Source organism: Rhipicephalus microplus, chromosome 7 (genome assembly GCF_043290135.1).
Source record: "Rhipicephalus microplus isolate Deutch F79 chromosome 7, USDA_Rmic, whole genome shotgun sequence".
Classification (NCBI taxonomy): Eukaryota; Metazoa; Arthropoda; class Arachnida; order Ixodida; family Ixodidae; genus Rhipicephalus; species Rhipicephalus microplus.
This window is the reverse complement of record NC_134706.1, coordinates 134,044,026-134,067,464: the sequence shown is the minus strand read 5'-3', so window position 1 is coordinate 134,067,464 and position 23,439 is coordinate 134,044,026. Positions and strand designations below refer to the sequence as shown.

Sequence of the window (23,439 nt, the reverse complement as noted above, 5' to 3'; positions counted from 1 at the left end):
GATAGTTATAACGCGAGAACAAAACGACGACACAGAGACAAGAAGGACACGAAAGACGTGTCCTTCTTGTCTCTGTGTCGTCGTTTTGTTCTCGCGCTATAACTATCGTCATGTCTCTGTGTCGTCGTTTTGTTCTCGCGCTATAACTATCGTCCTGCCATACCAACTAGCCCAAGCTGCCACACTTCTAAGTCACGCTGCACAATTTCTGAACTTCGCGTGCACAGCCGTGAACCGGTGCCGACCGGTGCAGGTGAATCGAACGGACCTGAAATGTTGGCGGAGCAGCTGAACCTGACGTCACTATTCTCTGTGAAGTGGTCAGCGGTGGCGTGATCTTGAGGTGACCGCGAGGTAGCGTCACTGCTGGTGCTGCCTGCGCTAAAATTGGCGGGATTGCCGGCTGTTTTGAATAGTGCTAAATACCAGTGATATGCCAGTTATATAAATAAGTAAAAGTTCATCCCTAAGTTCTGAATTAAGTCGCGAATTGGTGCTATGGGGTCTATAGCTACTCGCTGATGCAAAAATCTTGACATCAGTAAATTTGATGTAAGTGCTCCTTTACCCGTTGTTCGAAAACCAAAGATCGCAGAGCCCACAGCGAGTCAAAACGAGTCGTAGATGAAGCCGCATGCCGGTGTGGGTCAATTTTAGATTGCCGGTTCCCGTTTGGCGAACAGATCAGCGAAATCGAGCCCCCTTGCTGTTGTCTTCGGTAGTACTGAATCGCTTTTGACTAAACATCGTCGGCTATTTTTAAAGAAGAAGCTGCTGAGTAGTGAACGCAGTATGGCAACAGATTCGAAGGCCGCCTTCACGCCGGTAACACACGTGCTTTTTGACATGGATGGCCTGCTTCTGGGTAAATATGCACTGCATTTATCTTGCTTCCTATCAATGCCTTTGAAACATTAGTTACAATTGTGCCCAGATTTTAAACGCTCAGGGCCACCGTAAATACAGGTGTATCTTCGCTGTGACAGAACATCGCAATCGCACGACGTTTTGATATTCGGTGTGTGTGCGAAGAGTTGTACGTTTTCAATATCGAATTATATAGCTGCTATTCGTAAATCTGTGTATACTTTAGAATAGTTCACACATCTCTCCAGGCTTCAGACGCACTAAAAGAAGCACGAAATTGGTGAAAAAGTGTGATGCGAGTTTCATCTACGAGTACGCGGGCCTAAGCGTCTGTCAAATAAAAGCTTCCGCAACGCGACAAGTTATGTCGTCAGAGCAGCCCGTTTCACATCACTTGTTAACTCCAATGTGTTATCTGAATGCTTAGAGTGCTCATTTGTTTCTGATGAGACCTGATAAGTTACTGGTGAGTTCCTAGTGTTACGATAACTACACTGTGAAGATCATTGCACAGTGATTTTAAGAACCACCGTTCACTGTTGGAAACGTATTCGATTCAGTCTGCTTCCTGCGCTATTCGATCTGGGTCACTAGAATCCGAATCGCTATGCGCAAGCAAGCCCCTGCTTGCGATTTTTGACAGCATCCAATGGTGCCTGTGTGCGGGGCGCAATGACAAGCTTCTTGATAAATAAATGTGCGAACTTTAAGTTATCGTGATTGGTCACTGCTCGGCACATATGTGACTGAGCTTCTCTCCTTCGCGCCCTTTCTCCAACCCGCGGCGCTGAAGGTCGTTCGGGTGCCTGCAGTTTCAGGCTATAAAGTTACTACGTGGTCATCAGCAGCATTTCGTTTTACCAACTCTTCGTTTTTGTATATATTTTCGCAAATCAGCAACCGTACCGCTACATTCACGTTTATCTGCTCTGGTTATTCTATGTGTTTTTTTACAGTTACAAGTGGTTATAAACAGAAAATGGCAGCCCCTGTTGAGTCCGTGGTTGGGGTTGTTGGCCTCCATCTTTTGTATCATGCATCTTACTTAACTTATGGGTATTTGTAAGTTGTGGTTTATTACAGTGAAGAGTGTGTTACGGTAACAAGGGCAATGAATTGCAAAAAAAACTATTGAGGAATTCAACTGAAAGGTAAATCTCAAAATTAGTATAGTGAAAACAAAGGCATATGGTGTTAAATAGCCAGGTAAAACAGAAAGAATTTAGAAGATTACTGACACAAAATTTTGTGGCCGAAATAACCTGTGGGAGCAATGATCGTGAACCTGCATACATCATCTGCAAAATATCAACAGCGAATATAGCTTGGAAAGTGTTTTAAATAAATTTTGAAGTTTGTGTGAGTGATCGACTTCATCAGGCTATTGGCACCCTCAAAGGGGACCCTTGGGGATACCCCCCTTCTCTCACATGAGCACGCTGCAGCAAGTTATGACGACGTCAAAGCCACCATTTTTTTTTTTTTTTTTTTTTTTTTGTCACATTTACTTCAGCTATTGCTACCTGCTATCGCTCAGCAGCTGGTCGCGAGTTCGTGGCATCGACGCACGAGTTGAGTTTTGTATTTGACGACATTGCTGTCCCCCTTCCTGTCCGGAAAATCTTCTTATGTCAATCGCGTGGAAGTGCATCATAGTTTTGTGTGCTGGCATGGTCGAGCGTTTCACCCGCTAGCTGGTAATAGTTTCACCTGGTGGTTTGTTGTTTTACAGCAAAAGTTGTTATAAGATCGCAACTCGGGTCTCTCACAGTGCCATAGTTGTCTGCCGCCGGTGTCCGTAACCACATTGCGCGCAATTAGCAAGACAACCTAGTACCAATGACACAGGGGGGCTTGAACCCGGGTCCACTGGGTGCCAGCCCAGTATTCAACCACTGAACCGTGCCGGTCCTTGGAACTTGTTGGCAAACTTGCCTTAGGCTGGCTTGATGTCGGGAAAAAAATCGCGTTAATATGACTTTAAAGCGTTTTAAAACAGCAAAAGAACAGGCAGTCATCGCACAATGGGAATAGCATAACGAGTGGGTCGTCCAATGCTCCAACCTATTGCACAAGCTTGTTTTTGTTTAGCTATTAACTCTGGTGCATACCCACTTCAGGCATATAATTCCTCGTCTTGTCAGCCACTGTATGAACAACTGGCACAAAATACTCTCGGTAGTTTAGCCGCTACCACACTTCTCAGAAGAATGACAAAAAATAGCATAACGAATGCCAGTCTACTACCCTAAAATTTTTATTATTAATGCTGTAGTGGGTGTCAAGCAAGTGGGCTTGCAGCATTTACCCAATGAGTGTTTAGAAAAGGCTCTGAAAGGCCGCTCTTCTAGCTTTTGCTGTGACTGTGCTGTGGGTTCTGCATAAGCCTGGTGGTTTTTTGTATTCGAAGTTTCCAAGAAAGAATGGTACTAGTGGGGAAGATTCCGAGTTATTCAGACTTGAAAAGAATGCCACAATTTATCTGTATTGTCTTATGCAAGCATAATTAATATGACTTCTTACAACAGGACAAGAAAAACAGAGTTGGTTGGCCATCACACATATTACTGTCACCTCAGTGTTTATATATTTTTGTCCGTTTTCTGTTCATGGCTTTTGATGCTTCATGAAGTGCAGGCAGCCTCTATTCAAAACATGTAAGTCTATTTGTTCTGTTAGAAAGCACAACAACATGTACTCCTAGTACAAGTGAGCAAAAGCTATTAACCAAGTGAACTTAACAATGCCGTTTGCATTAAAATGGCACCAAAGAGAACAAACTTTTTTTTTTTGTATTAGTGAATTGCTCTTTTGGAATTCCAGCACAACCATGCTTACCATGATGAAATGCTTTTTGAGTGAATGTGTACAAATCGTAAATGTGAATGGCGATGCCACCTTGAAGTTCCCGCACCAATCACCATGATGTCATTGACATTGATGGTGTCTACTAGGGCCAGTATGGTACCCATTGGTAAAACCAGGATAAGTTATTGTTTTAGGGGTGCTAGAGACAGGGCATACCCAACTTCAAGAAATTTTGTGGACCAACAGAGGGACTCTTAAAGACAAATAATAAGTTGATGTTAATTGTTAAAGCAACGATCAAGGAACCTCATAGTGCTACTTTTGGGCCAAGAAAGTGGTTATTTGAAATAAAATCGCGTATTACTGGTTCACGCCGTTTTAGCGCACTTCAAATCGCCATGAAAGTGGGCCTTTTGATGTCACACTTGCCATACCCAGTGTTGCCTGTCTATACTGCACGGCTTCTGACACTGTAGTAGCAGCAGAGTGGCAGTAGTGGGAGCCACAACAGCAACAACAGCCACTGAAGCTTGCTGCTATGGATGTTGTCTGCGAACTTGAAAACAAAACATCAACTCGCGAGACTGGTGCAGAGGCACAGTTCTCAGCTACTTCAAGTGTAGGGATTTATTTTGTTTCACCCAATGGAAAATTTGGAACCAACCCAATGAAAAGTCATGCGGGTTTCTTTGCTGCAGCTCGGCAACGTACATCATTAATGTATCCGGCAGCATCACATGCATGCGGCATTGGGGGCTTTTAGCTTGTATGTATACTTTTTAATGTTACTGTGTTACCAGGATACAGGATTACATTTGCAAAGATACCGGAATGCAAGCTTTAGCGCGTTTGTGCTAACCACTGAGTGGTGATATCGAGCGAGAATTGGAAAAATTGGCAACACTTGGAAATTCGACTCAGAAGATGGCACTCTTCCGATACAGAGCTTATTTCTCATATTTTTGAGCAGTTGGCTGTATTTTTGATGGATTGTTAGTGCGCGGCAGCTGCTCGCGAGTGCAGGCCGTGATGTCACACTCACTACGAAGCATGCAGGGTGCACGATTTTCTGTCCTCCTCTTCATTTTCTCCATCTCTACTTCATCCCACTGTCCTCCTTTCACAAAAGCGCTAGTGCTTTGCTCCAGCCTGAAGCATTGTTCGCTGCTGTTGGCGTTCATACTGGTTTTTGGAAACAAAGTGGCATTTGAGCAAGTCGAGAGATGCAGGCGACGGCAGGCATTGTTGACCTGCTTGTTTTAGGTGTGTGTGACGTCACCAAACATCGCCTTCTCAGGTTCACGACGCGGCCGCTGAACGCGGCAGTTCGTGAAAAACGCGTTAGATACAAAATTTTTCCGTAGTTTCTGCCTAGAATGAAGGTTGTGCCTATCGATTTCAGGGCCCAATTTTTAAATTTGGCTGAAAAGCTTGGCGGCAAAAACTTTTAGTATCTATTTGACTGAGATAAGGATCACCACTGCAGCAAGATTATAGGAGAGATTATGAGTGTGCACGGTATCTTGTTATATGCAAAGGGTTGTAGAAATACTGCTTTACCGAACGATGGCGTCGACATCTTGGGACACTTTGTGCTTGTGAGCTTTGTACAACTTTTGTATTTGGCTAACATTTCGAGTGAAAAAATGAAATAAATGTGACTCATGCGTAATTATGTCACTGCAAGGCATTCTCACCATAAGTAGCATGTAAAATGCTTTCGTAATAAAGATTTTGTGCTTATCAGATTCAGTTGGGCTCCGCTAGATGGCACCACCTATCCAACCCAAGCTGGCGAAAATGGACTTTTTGAACCACTTGTGTAATTTCCAATGGTAGTGGCCAGCTGTTCTTTTTTCTTTTCATGCATCACACAAAAACGGACAGGGAACATTTTATTATGTGCCGTAATGCACAGAAGGTTTTTTTTATAACATCTGATTTGATTTCTAGTGATTAATTGTACTCGGACCTTTTGACATCTTTGGGATCATTTCAATATGTCCCACTCATGGCGCATATTGTGGTGTACATTTACCTTCGAATAATAAAGCACTGCTGTTGATAATATTGATGTTCTAGACGTTCTCAAGCATTGATCTCCCACTGACGTAAATTGTTATTGGCCGTTATGGGGGGGGGGGGGGGGCGTCCCTATAGCATCTGTGCCATCACAGGTGATTTCGGCGCATAGTTTAAAAGTGGGACTCTGACCTTGATTTTCACCTCTGTTAATAAAGCTATGATGGTGAAGTAAGGGACATTGGAGTTTTAAGAGTAAAATGCTTCAATCTGAACTGATTCATTGTTTCAGCCTAATGTCCCTTCAGACAGCTCTTACGTGTATTGAAAACAAAGCTGGCTTACCTATAGTCTTAAAATTTTTTTAATCAACTGGAATTCTGGGTCTCGTGCATTTTTGCTGTTGAATTTACTTCTCGTTCTTTTTTTTTTCTCATTTTTTCTAGACACAGAGTCATTATACACCGAGGCAACGCAGCGGGTGACACAGCGCTATGGCAAGGACTACACGTGGGAAGTCAAGTCAGCCGTGATGGGCACGGCAGGTTCTGAGTCGACGCGCATCATCATTGACAGGCTGCAGCTGCCCCTCACCGTGGAGGAGCTTGAGGCCGAGCTACACCAGATGCACCGGGAACTGTTCCCCACGGCTCAGCTCATGCCTGGTGAGGAATAGGATCACCCATTACCTAGAGCCTCCGAGGAGAGGGAGACTCTTTGATAGAACATCAGAGATTTATGCCAGCGTCTACTTTGTACAGGGATGGGGAAGGGGGCTGAAAGATTTCAGAAGACAGCCACTTGATGTTGTTTCAGTTTAGTTTCAGTTTCAGTTTTATTGAGCATTTTCTTCACAGAGTTGCGAAAAAGAAAACGCAAGGATAGGAGCAAAAAGCTGCTATATTAGCAGCTTGACGAGGCTCCTACCCCTTTTCACTTGGCATTACAGAATCAGCAGTATGTTGTGTAACATATTAGGCCCAGTGCCTGTACCTTCCAAATAACGCCGGATTGCACGATCATTAGTCAATTACCTGTTCGAAATTGGTGTTGTCGAAAGGCTCCAATGATAGAACCATTCACATAAAAAAAATCATAACTGTGACTAGCAGGTTTCGGACGTCTGACTGCGCCATATGTGAGTGGACGAGGCGGGTTGAAAGGGAGGAAAAGCTTTTAAGCGTAGAAAGAAGACTGCATACAAGCAGAGCGTTCGATGCTCTCCGTGCCGGACTGTGGGGCAACACCCAGGGTTGCTTGACCTCCTTCTCCAACCCACTATCTCTGGAGCTGGAGCTCACAGCCCACTTTAGGGCAAAGGCCTCTACCGTGTTTTGCCAGTCAACTGCACTTGCAGCTGCCACTTTATACCAGCAAACTTCCGAATCTCATCTATTCATTTAATTTTTTGTCACCGTACCAGAGTTTCACCATACTAGCCCCCCAACTATTTTCACCGCCCTCCACTTAGGCCCATTTGATGCGAATGTAGCCCAAAGAAGAGGTACTAGGGAAAAGCATAAGCTGGTGCGAATAGTGAATTTTAGGTAGAAAGCAAATTCGAAGTGAATAGTGATTTCTGTCAAATAATTTTGAATCATATTCAAATGGTATGTATCACATATTATAAAAAAGGGTGTATTTGGTATGGCACAATATATTTATAAAATTCAAACAAAACCTGAGCGAATGGCATTATTTTTGGTTCTAAGTGGAAGCAACCTTGAATGGTAGCAGGATATCACTTTCACTATAATGCAAGTGATTGCCTGAAAAATACGCTATGCTATGTCTCAAAATTTACGGTACTTAAAGCATATAAGCCAGTATAAGAATTTTTTAATGTTAAAAAAATGATGAACCAACATGAGGGTATTAAGTTCATTTAACATTGAATTCAATTTCGCGGCAGTGCAGATTTTTCCTGGACAGATGCTTTCACGGCTTAGCACCCCTTCACTGCAGTGAAACCAGATTTACAGGGAGTTACTTGCGGATTTATCGTAGGTTCGATTCCTGCTTACAGTTGGTAATTTTTTCATCCACTTTTCTTTCTTCTTATTTACATTCCATTAATGTTAATAACTTCCCCTGTACATTCCTTGGCATTACTGTCTGTTATATCTCATTATTATTGTGTTAAAAACACGGAAAACGAGCCCTTAGGTATACACTTCTTTCCCTTATATATATATATATATATATATATATATATATATATATATATATATATATATATATATATATATATATTCGTTGATCTCGAATGCTTCGAAATCATCAACCATTGAAATTCGAATCGAAGTGAAATTGAATAGAGCAATATTTGAATAGTTCATAAACTTGGAAACTTTACTGCCCCCCCCCCCCCTCAAATGCGAATGCCTATGAGCCCTGCAACACTTGTAAGGAGAAGCAGAAAAGAAAATTCGCGTAGCTCTAAATCCTATACCAAATGCAGTTCCACTACTTCTAAACCCGAGGAAATAAATAGCACAGGCACGAAGTGATTCCCGTTTGTTGGAGTGATTCTTCTCTGCTCCTTCTACTGAGCCGTCAATGGTGTCAGTGTTTTCGAGGTACGCATGTAATGTTTCCCTGGCATGAGTAGAATATTGTTCGGCGAATTCGCAGACTCGGTGTGCAACATTCGCGCTGCTTTATGCTGTGCTTTATCTACTTCCTGCTTGTAATGACAGTTTTTATACATGCTGTCTGCGGAGAGTTCTATCTGGTTGTTTTCCCCTCTTCAGATATGACGACAAAGGCGCTAATGACGCAGTGACTCTTGCTTGACATGCGCTTTAGCTGCATGTTTCCAAAATGTTTCTGGCGGTTTTCAGTTCATTGTAGCAATTTATTCTTGGTTATTTTTGTTAATTATAGTAGTTTCGATTTTGTTCATTTATTTCTACCCAGTTTTGGGCATCGCTAGCCTCATTTCAGATTAGTATTGACCACTTGACTTTGAGCATCATGTCACATCATGGAATCAATGGATGGATGACAAGCTCGACCTGCATAAGCAGAGCCTGTATAGTGCTACATACTTGAAAAAAACTTCGAAGGGCTTCAGCCCTCTTTTCCCTCCTCGACCTTTTGTGGTCACAGCTTTGCACAAGACAACTATGTACAGTGGTCACGCATTAGAATGGGGCAATTTAGGGCTTTGCAATGCGCATAGTTTCGCCCACACAGTCTACAGTTTGTGTAGTGCTGGCGTAATTTTAACTCGCACACATACCATCAGAGCCAACATTACACATAGTGGTCGTATTCGTATGTCTTGACATGGTTATCTCAATCGACTTCAGAAGTTGTTACACTGAATGTTATGACGTCACGTTTCAATCTGTGAGCACTACACACATGAGCCAAGTATTATAGGACCATGCAGCACAGACACAGTTGGAACGCAATACAACTGATCTCAATAGTACTAAGGCCATATGCATGCGCAGGGTTTCCCATTAGACCTCAAATACAACCAGAAGTTGCTTGCCCTCTCTTCTATATTAGTTAAGAGACACGAAATCAAAGCAATGGAATGGTTCCAGGGAGCTCGTTTTCTTGTTACTTGTTAGGCACCCCCGCAGGGGCGCCTGCGCAAGTAGGCGTTTGGTGTGTAGCGACACCACGGACCCGAGCTAACGGGGGGTTTTGACTCCCTCCCACGCCTAGCCGTGCGTGGCTTTGCCATGCCCGGGGAAAAGGGGATCCTGGGGGTTGAGCCGACGCTGGGTGATTGGACCGTTAAGGCCCCCCGACAGAGGCAACACACCCCTTTAGCCCCGGCTTCACGTAGACGGCACCCCTGGGCCGACCTACCCAGGGGAAATCGGCAGTCGCCTTTTCCTATCTCTCTCTCCCTACATCTTCGTCTTTATCTCTTACATTTTATCTGTCCTGTCTTCTACTCTCTTCCGTTTACTTCCAAACTTCCTGGCGGCTAGGGTTAACCCTGTGCAAATAGCCTACCTTGGTCTAGGCGCATTGGGTTATAGTGGCGTTGTACAGCTGGCGTCTGCAGGTTTCAGCATCCGCAAACTTGTAGCGTCCCCTCGTTGGGCTCCGTGGCGGGTGGCCGCCAACGCTGCTGAACAAAAATAAGACAGGCATGCATAGAGCATTCCTCCTACTGTCTGATCGTACCGGCTTAAAGCGGGTACGCACCGATGATATAAATTTTTTCGACCAGCCAAAAGAAACATATCCTCACTTTCATGTTATCCACTGTGAAAAAACTGAAAAGCAAGCCAGGACCGTCTCTCCTTTCGTAGTTGCTAGATGTCTTACCGAAACTCTTGGCACAGGATACAAGGTAACCAAAACGGCTAGCGGAGACCTTCTCCTCAAAATCCGTGACAAAGAAGAATTTGAAAAGCTAGACCGTCTTTCAGATTTCGGTGGCATACCAATAACCATAACACCACATAGATCAATGAACACAACTCGCGGAGGGGTATCTGACATGGACTTACTTGACTTGACTGAGACTGAACTTTTGGAGGGGTGGAAGAGCCAAAATGTCGCTAATGTACAGAGAATCATCATCAGAAGACATAACAAGGAAACACCGACAAAACAATACTCACGTTTGCATCCAGTAAACTACCGAAATCTATTCAAACAGGGTACACGAAGACATCTATCAGGTCGTACATACCAAACCCTCGTCGTTGCTTCCAATGCCGGAGGAATGGCCATGGCTCTAAAACCTGTCGTGGTCGCCAAACTTGTGCACAATGTGGAGTCCTAGGCAACGTGTCTGAGAACTGCAAACAACCGCCACACTGTGTAAACTGTGAAGGAAACCATGCCGCATATTCACGCTCCTGCACATACTGGAAAAAAGAAAAAGAAATAATTACGTTGAAGGTGAAGCAGAACATTTCATTTAAGGAAGCACGGCGAAGAGTAGCACCATTCTATGGACCTACATACGCTGATGCGGCGCGTCAGGGGGCACCGCCGCACCAGCCCTCGCCACTCCTTCGGCCCGCGCATACCGAGCCGGTGGTTGTGGCACCTGCCCCCAAGGCGGCTGTAGCCCAGGCTACACCGCTTACTCCCAAACAGAGACCAGAGACTCCAGAGTCCTCGGGTCTCAAGGCCTCACCTCACCAGGCGAGGCCCGAAATTCGAACTAACAGCCCGCGGGCATTCAGTGCCTCCGAGGAGGCAATGGATACGTCGGTACCCTTGGTGCCGAAAGAGCGGCGTGGCTCCTTGGAGCGCGCCGAGAAAACAAAAAAGCAAATAACAGGGCCTGGTGACGGCCCTGTTAAGTGAACTCAAATTCCCCGTCTAAACAGCCACTCGCTTTTCGTTCACACAGCACTATTTTACATTCACCATGAACACTCAAATTATACAATGGAACGTAAGGGGCCTTCTCAGAAACCTTGACGACATCCAAGAACTCTTACACGAACACTCACCAAAAGTGCTGTGTGTACAAGAAACACACCTTAATTCAAAACACATAAATTTTCTGCGTAAATACGTTATTTTTCGAAAGGGCCGTGATGATGCCATGACATCATCCGGAGGTGTTGCCATCATAGTGAATCAAAGAATTGCATGCACACACTTACAACTCCAAACATCCCTTGAGGCAGTGGCTGTTCGAGCGGTTCTTTTTGATAAACTGATCACAATCTGCACTATTTACATTCCTCCTAGCTATCAGCTGCAAAAACGTGATTTATACTCTTTAATTGATGAACTTCTGGAGCCATATGTTCTCCTTGGAGACTTCAATGCGCATAGCAGGCTATGGGGAGACTCGTTGCGACACGCGAGGTCAACTGATTGAACAGTTTCTTCTCTCGTCGAGTGCATGTCTCCTAAATAGAAAAGAACCAACCTGTTATAATCTCGCACATAACACCTACTCCTCCATAGACCTAAGCATAGTATCTCCATCTCTTGTGTCTATACTTCAGTGGAAAGTTGTCAGTAATCTGTACGGAAGTGACCACTTCCCCGTAGTTTTGAGCACAACTACAGCAACTGAGTGTCCACCCCGTGTTCCCAAGTGGCTCATAAACAGAGCCGACTGGGAACAGTTTTATACCATCGCTCGTCTAGGTTGGAATGACATATGTACTTTGAACATTGATGTTGCTGTCGACTACTTCACAGCGTTTTTGATTGATGCTGCAACAAAATGCATCCCACAAACAAATGGACACCCTGGAAAATGACGTGTGCCTTGGTGGAACTCTGAATGCCGAAACGCGCGCAAACAGCAAAACAGAGCTTGGAGGCTGCTTCGGAACTCACCGACAGCCGAAAATCTTGACACCTTCAAGAAAATGAAGTCTCAAGGCAGGAGAACGCGTCGGCAGGCCAGAAGAGAAAGCTGGCAGAAGTTTTTGTCAGGGATCAATTCATACACCCAGGAGGCAAAAGTCTGGAACATGGTCGGTAGGATAGCAGGAAAACAAGTACACACACTTCCACTCGTAAACACTCAGGGTGATACCTTGGAAGATCAGGCAAACTTCCTCGGTGCACACTTTTAATGGGTATCCAGCTCGTCCCACTATACTGACACTTTCCAAAAATACAGAACAAGAATAGAAAAGCAGAAACTCGAACACAAATCCACTAGATACGAGGCATATAACCAAGCTTTTAGTCTAGCTCAGCTCCGAACGTCTCTAAACTCCTGCAGTACTTCTGCCCCAGGTTCTGACAGTGTGGTGTATGAAATGTTAAAAAACCTACCAGCCGAAACACGAAAAACCTTACTTTGTTTGTACAATGCTATCTGGTTTTCAGGCACTATCCCTACCTCCTGGAAAAAGGCTATTATTATTCCGATATTGAAAGAGGGCAAGGACTCTTCTTTAGCTTCAAGTTATAGGCCTATTGTACTTACAAGCTGCTTGTGCAAAGTCTTCGAAAAAATGATAAACTGCCGACTCGTACATATCCTTGAAACAAACAATTTGCTCGACCCATTTCAGTGCGGGTTTCGAGAAAGTAGATCCACCACAGACCACCTTGTTCGTATCGAGGCACAGATCAGGGACGCCTTAGCCCATACACAATATTTTCTCTCTGTGTTCCTCGATATCGAAAAGGCGTATGATACAACATGGCGTTTCGGAATTCTAAGAGATCTGTCCCACCTTGGTGTGCGCGGAAGAATGTTTCATATAATCGAAAGTTACCTGTCAAACCGGACATTCCGTGTCCGTCTGGGCAGTGTGCTCTCCCAAACATTTGTCCAGGAAACAGGCGTGTCACAAGGTGGCGTGCTTAGTTGCACACTTTTTATTTTCAAAATGAATTCCTTGCACTTGTCCATATCCGCAATATGTTCTATTGTACATATGTTGAGGACGTTCAGCTTGGCTTCAAGTCATGCAACTTGGCAATGTGTGAGCGGCAGGTTCAGCTGGGTTTAAACAAGGTCTCCAAATGGGCAGATGAAAACGGATTTCGACTTAACCCACAAAAAAGCACCTGTGTCTTGTTCTCTCGAAAGAGAGGCATGCATTCGGAACCTGACATTGAACGGTCAACGTCTGTCTGTTAATGCGGAGCATAAATTCTTAGGCTTAATCTTGGACAACAAGTTGACCTTCGTACCACACATAAAGTATTTAAAAACAAAATGTTTAAAAGCCATGAATTTTATAAAAGTGTTGTCACGTACTACGTGGGGTAGTGACAGGCAATGTCTCATCAACCTGTATAGAAGCCTCATTCGCACCCGCTTAGATTATGAGGCCGTTGTTTATCAGTCTGCGACTCAAAGTGCTTTGAAGATGCTGGACCCCGTGCACCATTTGGGCATCCACCTTTCTACGGGTGCTTTTCGCACCAGTCCTGTAGAAAGCCTTTACGTTGAGTCAAATGAATGGTCGCTTCATATACAGAGAACTTATATGTCTTTTGTATATTTTCTTGAGGTGAAAGCAGACAAGAAGCACCCCACATACTCTACTATTAATGATCTGTCGAGCTCCATTCTGTTTCTAAACAGGCCTTCGATGAGGCAGCCCTTCTCAGTTCGCCTGAAGGGTCTAGCTGATGAAACTGGAGTGTCACTTGAACACAGTTTAATGGCTCCTGTAGCATACCCGCCACCGTGGCAGTGGCAGACTATAGACTGTGATGTGTCCTTTCTAGAAGTTACAAAACATGCGCCTATTGCCCATATCCGAACATACTTTCTGGAACTTCAACACAAATACACACGTCCTGAGTTCTTTACAGATGCCTCCAAATCCAACTCCTCTGTGTCCTACGCTGCTGTCGGCCCATCCTTTTCGGATGCTGGCCCTCTACATCCAGGCACAAGTATCTTCACAGCGGAAGCTTACGCGATACTTGTGGCAGCTAAACACATCAAACAATTACAAATACAAAAAGCAGTAATTTATACAGACTCCCTCAGTGTGGTAACGGCTCTGCACAGTCTTAAAAAACAAAAAAACCCGGTCCTTGTCTCACTTTACTTCATTTTGTGCACACTCTACACACTCAAACAACATGTTGTAGTGTGCTGGGTGCCAGGGCACCGTGAGATCCAAGGCAAAGTGAGGGCGGATCAGCTCGCTGCATCCGTCCACAAAAGCTTTGCCCCTACACCCACATTAATCCCGGCCCTTGATCTTAAGCCGTCTCTCAAACGAAACCTCAGGGACTACTGGCAGAGCAAGTGGGATACACACACACAAAACAAACTACACATTATTAAGCCACACCTTGGTCATTGGCTGCCAGTACCAAAATCGTGCCATACAGAGGTAATACTAACGAGACTCAGGATAGGACACACATACACGACACACACATATCTTTTGTCCGGTGGCAATCCAACATTGTGTGACAAATGTGGTGAAGCATTAACAGTCCTTCACATGTTAATTCAGTGCAAACACTTACCCTACCGACAACATATACCTTTACGCCCTGCAATGTTCGTTGATAGGGAACCGCTTTTTAGTCATAAATCATTGTTAGCGTTTTTAAAAGAAATTCATAATTTTCATATCATATACCCGGGCATTCTGTAGCACGACCTCTCTAGAGAGGTTTTTGCTGCGGTGGTTACACAGGAAAGCACTTGCCTCACGGCCCTTGGACGCAAGGGTATGAACGAGTGAGGTACTTGTGCTAATGCCATACATGTCCACCATCGTTTTTCATTATCACCAACTTTTGTCACCTATTCACACCACACACACCTTTCACGGCATGGTCATGATTTTATTACTTGTATGTTTTTACCCGCCTTACTGCGAGGAATTTTATGGCCCTTATACAGTCGCTAATCACAATCATTGTCCACACTCCTTGTCCCATGAACTGGCGCTCTTTGGCCATCAAATGGCCCTTGCGCCAAAAAACACCATATATCATCATCATCATCATCCTTGTAAGGCACAGTTTAGTGAAGTCCACTAAATGTGAAGTCGAGGAACTCATAGGCAACATCGTTAGTATAGTTGTTCGAAGGAGCTCGCCACGGTGGTTTAGTGGGTAAGGTACTCGGCTGCCGACCCGGAGGTCGCGGGATCGAATTCCGGCTGAATTTCCGCTGGGGGCGGAAATGCTGTAGGCCCGTGTTCTCAGATTTGGGTGCATGTTGAATAACCCCAGGTGGTCGAAATTTCCGAAGTCCTTTACTACAGCGTCTCTCATAATTATATGGTGGTTTCGGGATGTTAAACCCCACATAATATTATTATTATTATTATTTTTATTATTATTATTATTATTATTATTATTATTATTATTATTATTATTATTATTATTATTAGTTGTTCAATATAGCAGTAACATGAACTTAATGCATGTTACGTTTTTTGTGTCAACGTGTAGTTATCGATCCCCTAGTAACAATTAGGTAATAATAATGCAACAGTGGTGCTAATTAATATATGTAATATCAATTAGTATGACTATTATGAAACCCAATTTAAAACGGGTGCAAAGCTTGCCAATTTTCAGGGCTGCCAAGCGGTAGCCTCCCATGGCCACTCTGCTTCCGATCACGTGGTGTTGCGTTTGGCGAGCCACCCTTTTGCCGCGGCCGCCAGAACGGAAGAAAGGCTGCCGACTCATCTTGTGGAGATATGGAGCAGTGCCAAGATGCCCTGCTGTTTTCATGTACTGGGTGCTGCATGGCTGATATTACTCGACTGAGCACTGCTGTCTTTGTGGTCCGCGCAGAGATGCGACACGTGGCGTCTTCGTGCCTTAGTAAAAGCCACAATGCTGAGCTTCCGCCGATTACAGAGGTCGAACCACCATGCTGTGCGTCTCTGACTTATGAGCCGCCGACGCTCAAATCAGTACACGATGTCCAGGCATGGCCCCTCGGAGGCGTTTAGACCACGACCACCGTTCGACAAAGCATGGGTGGTCAGCCCGAGTGGCGAGATGACAGACTCGTTTCACCCCACTCCCTGGAAGCGAAATTCCCTGAAGGAGGCAGCATCGCTGGTACCATACACGTGTTTGGTTTGTGTATGTGTGTATGTTGGGAGCGGTGCCAGCATAATGACTCTCGTGTGTGCTGTGAGACCTTTTATTGGACAGTGCAGTATGGACCTATTCCTCAATCTGGGGATCTGGGGAAATGAGACTATTTAAAAACGGCCCTCGCGGGCTGCTGTGTGCTTGTTCAGTGTGCTTGTTCAACGGAGAGCCTTTTAATGTAGAGCTTCTCAATGTAGAGCTTCGTGCCATAGAGCTCTTGCCATGTAAATAACGTAAATAAACCCTCTCTACTAAGTTCAACCTCCTCCTGCCTCGACATTTTCATCCCGGATCTCCGGTGCCTGCAAACCCCAGTCGCAACAACTGGATGGCAGCCTTGGGATGAGAGTCAGCGACGGAGAGCTACATGGACTGGAGGTCAGCCGAAAGCCCTAGCCCTGGAATTTGGCGCGATCAATGCAGTGTACCACGGCCTAACGTAATCGAGGGAGTGCCTGGCTTTGTGCTTGAGATGTATTGAGTCTTTTAGTCCAGACCCGTTAAAAGATGGATATAACGAACAACTGCCTAGCCCCTGTGTTTGTTATTGGAGCACAGGGCAGCACTTGATGATTATCTGAGCAAGAAGCTTAAGCAGGAAAGCTTAGGTAATTCTGTAGATACGAGAGTTTTGCGGGAGTTATAAGGGTACAATGCGGGGAGAGGTTTGAGATGTTGAAGAAAGTAGAGGAGGGAAAAAGAAAATAGGAAAAATGTAAGAGAGGGAGGTTAGCCATGTAGTGCTACTTGTGTGTTTATGCTTTCGGTCTCTGCTATGGGATTTTCTAGGCTTCAATTTCTCTAGGCCCAGAATAGAAATGCTGCTTGGTTTGTGTTTTTTTTTTTTCACAGATGAGCGAAAGCAAAGGTAGTCGCCATGAACCTGATGAGATTGATGAGAGATAACCTGCTAAACCTGTGTTGGAGTCTCGACCTAGAATTTGAGGATGATAAGCCTGCATCTAAACTCCGTGAGCTAATTTGGGAAACCAAAAGTAAGAAGGCCAATATTGAGCAGTGTGGGAATACATATTTATTGGAATAGGAATGGATAGAGAAACAGAGAATAAGGGAGGAAGAACACAGGAAGGCGATGCAAGAAATTTCTGAGGAGGAGGAAAGGTTCAATCGCAAGTGTGAAAGACTAGAACGCAGGTTAGATGCGAAGCAGAGGAGTGATCAATCGGTACAGGTAGCACACAAGAAGTGCGAGGAACAGTTGAGTGCGGTTCAAATCGGAGCCGCAGAAGAAGCTTGCACCTATGAGGGTAAGAGTAGGTTCACGAATAAACTGAGGTTGACAGCAGCGAAAGAAGCTGCGCTAAGAGGAGAGGCCAATGAAGGTTAGAGTAAATGTGGTGAGGTGCTGTGCCTGGGGAATTCTAGTAAAACAGCTAAGATAGCTGTAGACCACCTGGCACAGACACAAAGTGAGAGTGTGCCAATTTTAGATTTTGCTGGCGGAGTCCCACGAAATTTCAACCGTGTGGGGTTGCGCAACGGCGAGCGCCACCACCACGCCATGCTCTTGGAGTGAAAGGACACGGTAGACACGGTCGGTACAAACCCAAACAACAACCTACATTTATTTAACTAATTTAGAGCCACGATATCGTCCGTCAAATCAATACATCAATCGTTATCAAAATGCTAGGACATCTGCACACAACATTACCATACACTCCATGACAAACACAATAACACACCTAAGGCGGCATTACCAACGCTTGACTTACCAAGGGGGTTCCCGACGCCCAGCCTGCGGTGCCACGCACCGGGGACCCACGCTAGAGACAACCGTTCGCGGCAACCGCCACTCACAGAAAAGACTTGCTCAACTCTCTCGCCTGCCACCAAGGCTTGCCTTCCACCAGGGGTCACCGCTGGTGCTACACCATGATGATGATGATGATGGTGATCACAGCTCGTGATCATGCCTTTACCGCCCGGCGGTTGTAACCAGAAATGCGGCTTTTGGGCGAGACACGTGCGCCACGCGGCGCAAACAACATTACAAGGGGTGTCAGTACCCCCACATCCCCCTAACTTTAATTCAAACCATATTCCGAAAAACAAAGAAATCAGCTACACAAGCTCTAACAAAAAAAACGCAACACATGTCCCTTTAATGTCCGTGCACCACGACACCGCCGCTGGTCGACACTGCTGCACTGTCGAGCTCGACTTCACCTCAGTACCGGTCTTGCAACAGCAACGTTGCCGTCGGCGCGACGAACTGTCACTAGCGCCGACACGTCTTCCGGTTGCGACCAGCAAAGAGGGCGCCAGACGGCGGGCAGTTGCTCAGGTCCCAGGCATCTCTATTGCCCGACCTCACGACCGCATTCCTGGCCAGCAGCGCTGACGATGAGCAGAAAACTACCAGCCGTAAATTACATCCCACCTGCTGCGTACATTCCAAACACTCGAAAGAAACAATGCAGCAGAGCCTACGCAAGGGAGCTTCGGGCTTTTCGCCCATGTGGTACGATGGTCAGTACCGCTAGCTAATACATCGGCGGCAGCTGGGACGCCCATAAAAATAAAACAAAACCACTTCTCATAACTCCTGCATCGCAAGAGTTAAAAAGAAGTGAGGGAAGCAGAGTGCTACACCTCGACGCCAGGATCTTCCTGGTTGTGCCACGTGCGACAGGCGGCTGCGCAGAGACTTAGGTCTAACGAGTGAGTCGCTCGACAACAACTGGCATCCACCCAGCCTAGGCGCAGAAGAGGAAGCTGCAAGGACACATCCACTCTGTGAGGTGGTCCTATTGCTTGCTGCTCGCAGCAGCTTACCGAGTGATCTTCGTCCACCGCTTGAACAGTGTTACGACGCCCCGGCGTCGAGTTGCAATACCAGACAGCAACGACGCCCGGCTCCCTGAGCCCAAAGAGATAGGAGCTATTTACAGAAAATCGGACCACCTACGAGGCTTCCGTACTCACTCGCTTCGGGCCTGGCCTACAATCCACGTGCTCTAAGCTTTGCTCACCCCAGGATGCAGACTGCATGGCTCTTGTCCTAACTGAACAACATTAATTAAAAAAAACCAACAACACCAAACCTAAAAAAGCCACTTCCGAGCGGAAAAAAAAAAATTAAAACTCGAGTGCCGACAGGTTCAAACACGTCACAAGAACCGATCTCCTTGCTCTCAACAAAGCACCCCGCCGACGCTAGCAAAGAAGTCCCCCCTAGGCCTATTCTACCCCGGCTCTAACAAAAGATTGTACCCGAAAACCCCGAAAACTGTCGTTCGATGCTCCAAGAGCCTCATGTTGGGCGCCAGAGTGGGGTCGTGCAACGGCAAGCGCCACCACCACGCCACGCTCTTGGAGGGAAAAGACACAGTAGAAACGATCGGTACAAACCCAAACAACAACCTACATTTATTTAACAAATTTAGAACGACGATATCGTCCACCGAATCGATACATCAATCATTATCAACACGCTAGGACATCCGTACGCAACATTACATACACTCCATGACAAACACAATAGCACGACAAACACAGAATAACATGACAAATACAATAACACACCCAAGACAACGTCACCAACGCTTGACTTACCATGAGGGCCCCTGACGCACAGCCCGCGGTGCCACACACAGGGGACCATGCTAGAGACAACCGTTTGTGGCTACCACCATGCCCAGAAAAGACTCTCTCAACTCTCTCGCCCGCCACCAAGGCTTGCCTTCCGCCAGGAGTTACCGCCGGTGCTACACCGTGATGATGATGATAATGATCACCGCTCGTGAACACGCCACCTACCGCCCGGCGGTTGTAACCCGAAATGCGGCTTTTGGGCGAGACACGTAGGGCACGCGGTGCAAACAGCTTTTCAGAGGGTGTCAGCACTCCCACAACCGGTAGGCAAGAACACCAGCATTAGGCCAGCAGAGTGTGAGGAAGTAGTGCAGGGTGGACTAGTTGTGGACAGCTCCCAGGCATATGAGGTTGGTTCACGTAAGAGTATCACCACGGTACTTCCTGCACTCGGTGTCCAAAAGGATTTCGACCGGCTTGTCAGGAACACTAGAGTGAGTTCAAGAGAGGGAGCAAAAGTAGAGATTGGTGAGGACAATGTAGTTGTGGCCAGCTCCCTGGAATGCGAACTAGCGGAAGAAAATGGCTGGAGTGTTGCGAGATGCGTTAAGCTGTTTGTCAGTCTGGAGAGTGAAAGGAAAAATTGTTTATACGTGGAAAATTTGGACTGCCTGGGCAAGACACCTAACGAAACCAGCCAGAGTGCTGGCGAGCAAGAGATGCGAGTGGAAGAGTCAGAAATGGGCCCTAAGAAGAAGCGTAGGCGGAAGCGGCGTCGTAAAGGCAGGAGTGTGACAAAGAGCACAGCCCGCTTGAAGAAAACTTGTAAACGTTTGAGGGCAGTTAACGGAATCAGACTTTTGTCCTCTGCGCCGAAATGGCTTTCCATCTATCTGAGCCGCCCAACAAAGAGGGAAATAAATGCGTGTAGGACGATCATGCATACAGAAGGAAGCGGCGCGGTGAGCAAAATGAGGCCTTTCTCATCCATGCCGAAATGCCTTTGCATGTGCTAGAGCCGCCAAACGAAAATAAAAGCAGACTGGGGAAAAGTGCACACTGAGGGAAGGGGTCACGTCTCTTGTCGTCGTATCCACGACAGGTTTGATGGGAAGCAAGAGTACGAAGTCAGTGTTCCTCAGAAAGTAGCCGAACGAGAGTAAGAACTTGGTGTACCAGCGAAAGGTTCAGTGGGGTTCGGAGGTGAAAAGAATTGCTTTCGTGATTGTTGTAGTCTCCGTTCGATAAAAAGGCCCAGAGAGCGCAACCACCACGCGTTTGGCTGAAAAATGAGCGAAGAGCCAATAGCTTTTGAGAGATGGTCGCTCGCGGATTTGTTTGGTTTCGTTTTGAAGTTCTGTTTTGACTGTTTAAGTTAGTTTTGCTTCCGGAAAGTGTTTTGTAGGTATCTCAGCTACTAAACAATGTTTATGGAACTTATTTAAGTTTCGTTTGTTTCTTGAGCGCATGTTTTTTTTAAAGTGAGCTTTGTGCGGTTGCCCATAGCGACACGCCTAGGAGCGTTTGTCGAGTAAGTGCGGCATTAGAAAAAGATTTTGAGTGATCGCAGAGACGCTGGGATATTCCTTGCATGTTTTTTCAGGGTTCATGCGAAAGATTTTTTGTTATTTTTGTTTTGTACGCATGTTTCTGGTGTGGAAGTAAGGAAAGTCAGTTCATGAGTTTACCTGTATGTTTCATGAGAATGGCAAGCACAAGGAGAGTTAGTAGTTTATCCGCGCAGTAGCACTACAACGTGCTATTGCGAACGTTTAATGTGGATGTTCTTGATGCAGGTGGAGCACAACAGTTATCTCTTTTTCGTCTCAAAGGAAACGGACAACTATCCTTGACGGCACAAAATTTTGGGGGCTAAAAGACAGCGGGAAGCAAAAGGCTTTATATTAGGAGTATGAGGCCTGGTAGGTTACAGCGGATTATTAACGCTGGCACGCAAGTATGCCATGGAGAGCGCTTCAATTCGGATTTTCTTGAAAGCAGCTTAATAGGAAGATTATTCTCTCGAATCGGGATTGGGAGCTTCGGCAAAAGCTCAAAGAAATAATCTGATTGCTGTTTTGCGTTTGATTATAATACCTAAGAAAGGTTGGTTGGTTTTAGATGATTTTCGGACTCTATGTGTCTCAGCGCGGGCAGGGCGCTCTCCCGTGCCTGTGGTTGTGTGTATTTCTGTGTATTCCCAGAAAGAAAAGGCCCATGGATGATTGATGAATCTCTTATTGCGTCATTGGCAGTGGCTATGAGCATGCCACCAAACTACGACGCTTTGGGCAACCTGTACGGCTGGTCACCCTCAGGCCAATTTTCCTGCCTGTGGACGAGCTGTTGCATTTGGCGAGCCACCCTTTTGCCGCAGCGGCCAGAACAGAAGAAAGGCTGGTGCCTCATTTTGTGAAGATAAGGAGCAACGCCAAGACACATTGCTGTTTCTATGTACTGGTCGCTGCGTGGCTGAAATTACTCGACGGAGCACCACTATTCATGGGGTCCGCGCAGAGATGCGACACGTGGCGTCTTCATGCCCTAGTGAAACCCACAATGCCGAGCTTCCGCCGATAACGAAGGTCAGATCACCACGATGTGCGTCTCTGACTTATGAGCCGCCGACGCTCAAATCAGTACCAGATGTCCAGGCATGGCACCTCGGAGGCGTTTAGACCACGACCACCGTTCGACTAAGCATGGGTGGTCAGCCCGAGCGGGGAGATGACAAACTCGTTTCACCCCACTCGCTGGAAGCAATATTCCCCGGAGGAGGCAACATCGCCGGGACAATACACGTGTTTGGTTTGTGTATGTGTGTATGTTGAGGGCGGTGCCGGCATAATGACCCTCGTGTGTGCTTTGGGACCTCTTATTGGACAGTGCAGTATGGACCTACTCCCCGATCTAGGCATCTGGGGAGATGAGACTGTTTAGGAACAGCTCTCGCGGGCTGCTGTGTGCTTGTTCAGTGAGCTTGTTCTCAATGTAGAGTTTCACAATGTAGAGCTTCAGGCCAGAGAGCTTTTGCCATGTAAACGATGTAAATAAGCCCTTTCTACTAAGTTCAACCTTCTCCTGCCTCGACATCTTCATCCCGGATCTCCGGTGCCTGCAAACCCCGGTCGCAACAGTGGCTACACAATAGTGACGCATGTTTCAGTTGACATTTCGTCTGCTCAGCACACACTTCTATAGGCATGTCTTCGCCACCCCCATTGTCGTAGCCACCGTCATGAGCATCCACAAGCGACGATGAATACACTGAGGATTGTGGAATCATGACGATTCCCGGCGTGGGAAATCATTTTACTTATGATCTTCTTCTGAGCAGTAATTCCGAAATGGTTGCCAGACCGAGCAGCGACGAAGCAGTTGGAGACATGCGCTTGGATCACGCTGCCTGGCCAGGCATTTGAACATTGCATGTGTGTTACTTGTTCTCGATGACTGTGCCTTAAAAAAAGAAAAACTCCAGGCTTGTGCAGAAGGCGCAGCACAGTCACAGCGAAAGCTAAAAGAGCGGCCTTTCAGAGCCTTTTCAAAATGCTCATCGGGTAACTACTGCAAGCACACTTGCTTGACACCCACTAGGGCAATAATGATAAGCTTTTGGGTAGTAGGCCCGCACTGACTACGCTATATTTAGGGACGAAACTCTCTGAGGGACGTCCT

The 23,439-nt window shown here is 46.0% G+C and overlaps 1 protein-coding gene across 1 annotated transcript in view; it reads left to right on the top strand.

Moving 5' to 3' along the window:
• Positions 1 to 606: 606 nt before the first annotated feature.
• Positions 607 to 23,439, top strand: part of LOC119185335 (pseudouridine-5'-phosphatase) — a 32,055-nt gene continuing 9,222 nt past the window's right edge. The window contains exons 1-2 of the mRNA XM_037434394.2: positions 607 to 865; positions 6,144 to 6,362. Of these exons, the coding sequence (XP_037290291.2) occupies positions 793 to 865; positions 6,144 to 6,362 (292 nt within the window). The 5' untranslated portion in view covers positions 607 to 792. The remainder of the gene's footprint in view (positions 866 to 6,143; positions 6,363 to 23,439) is intronic.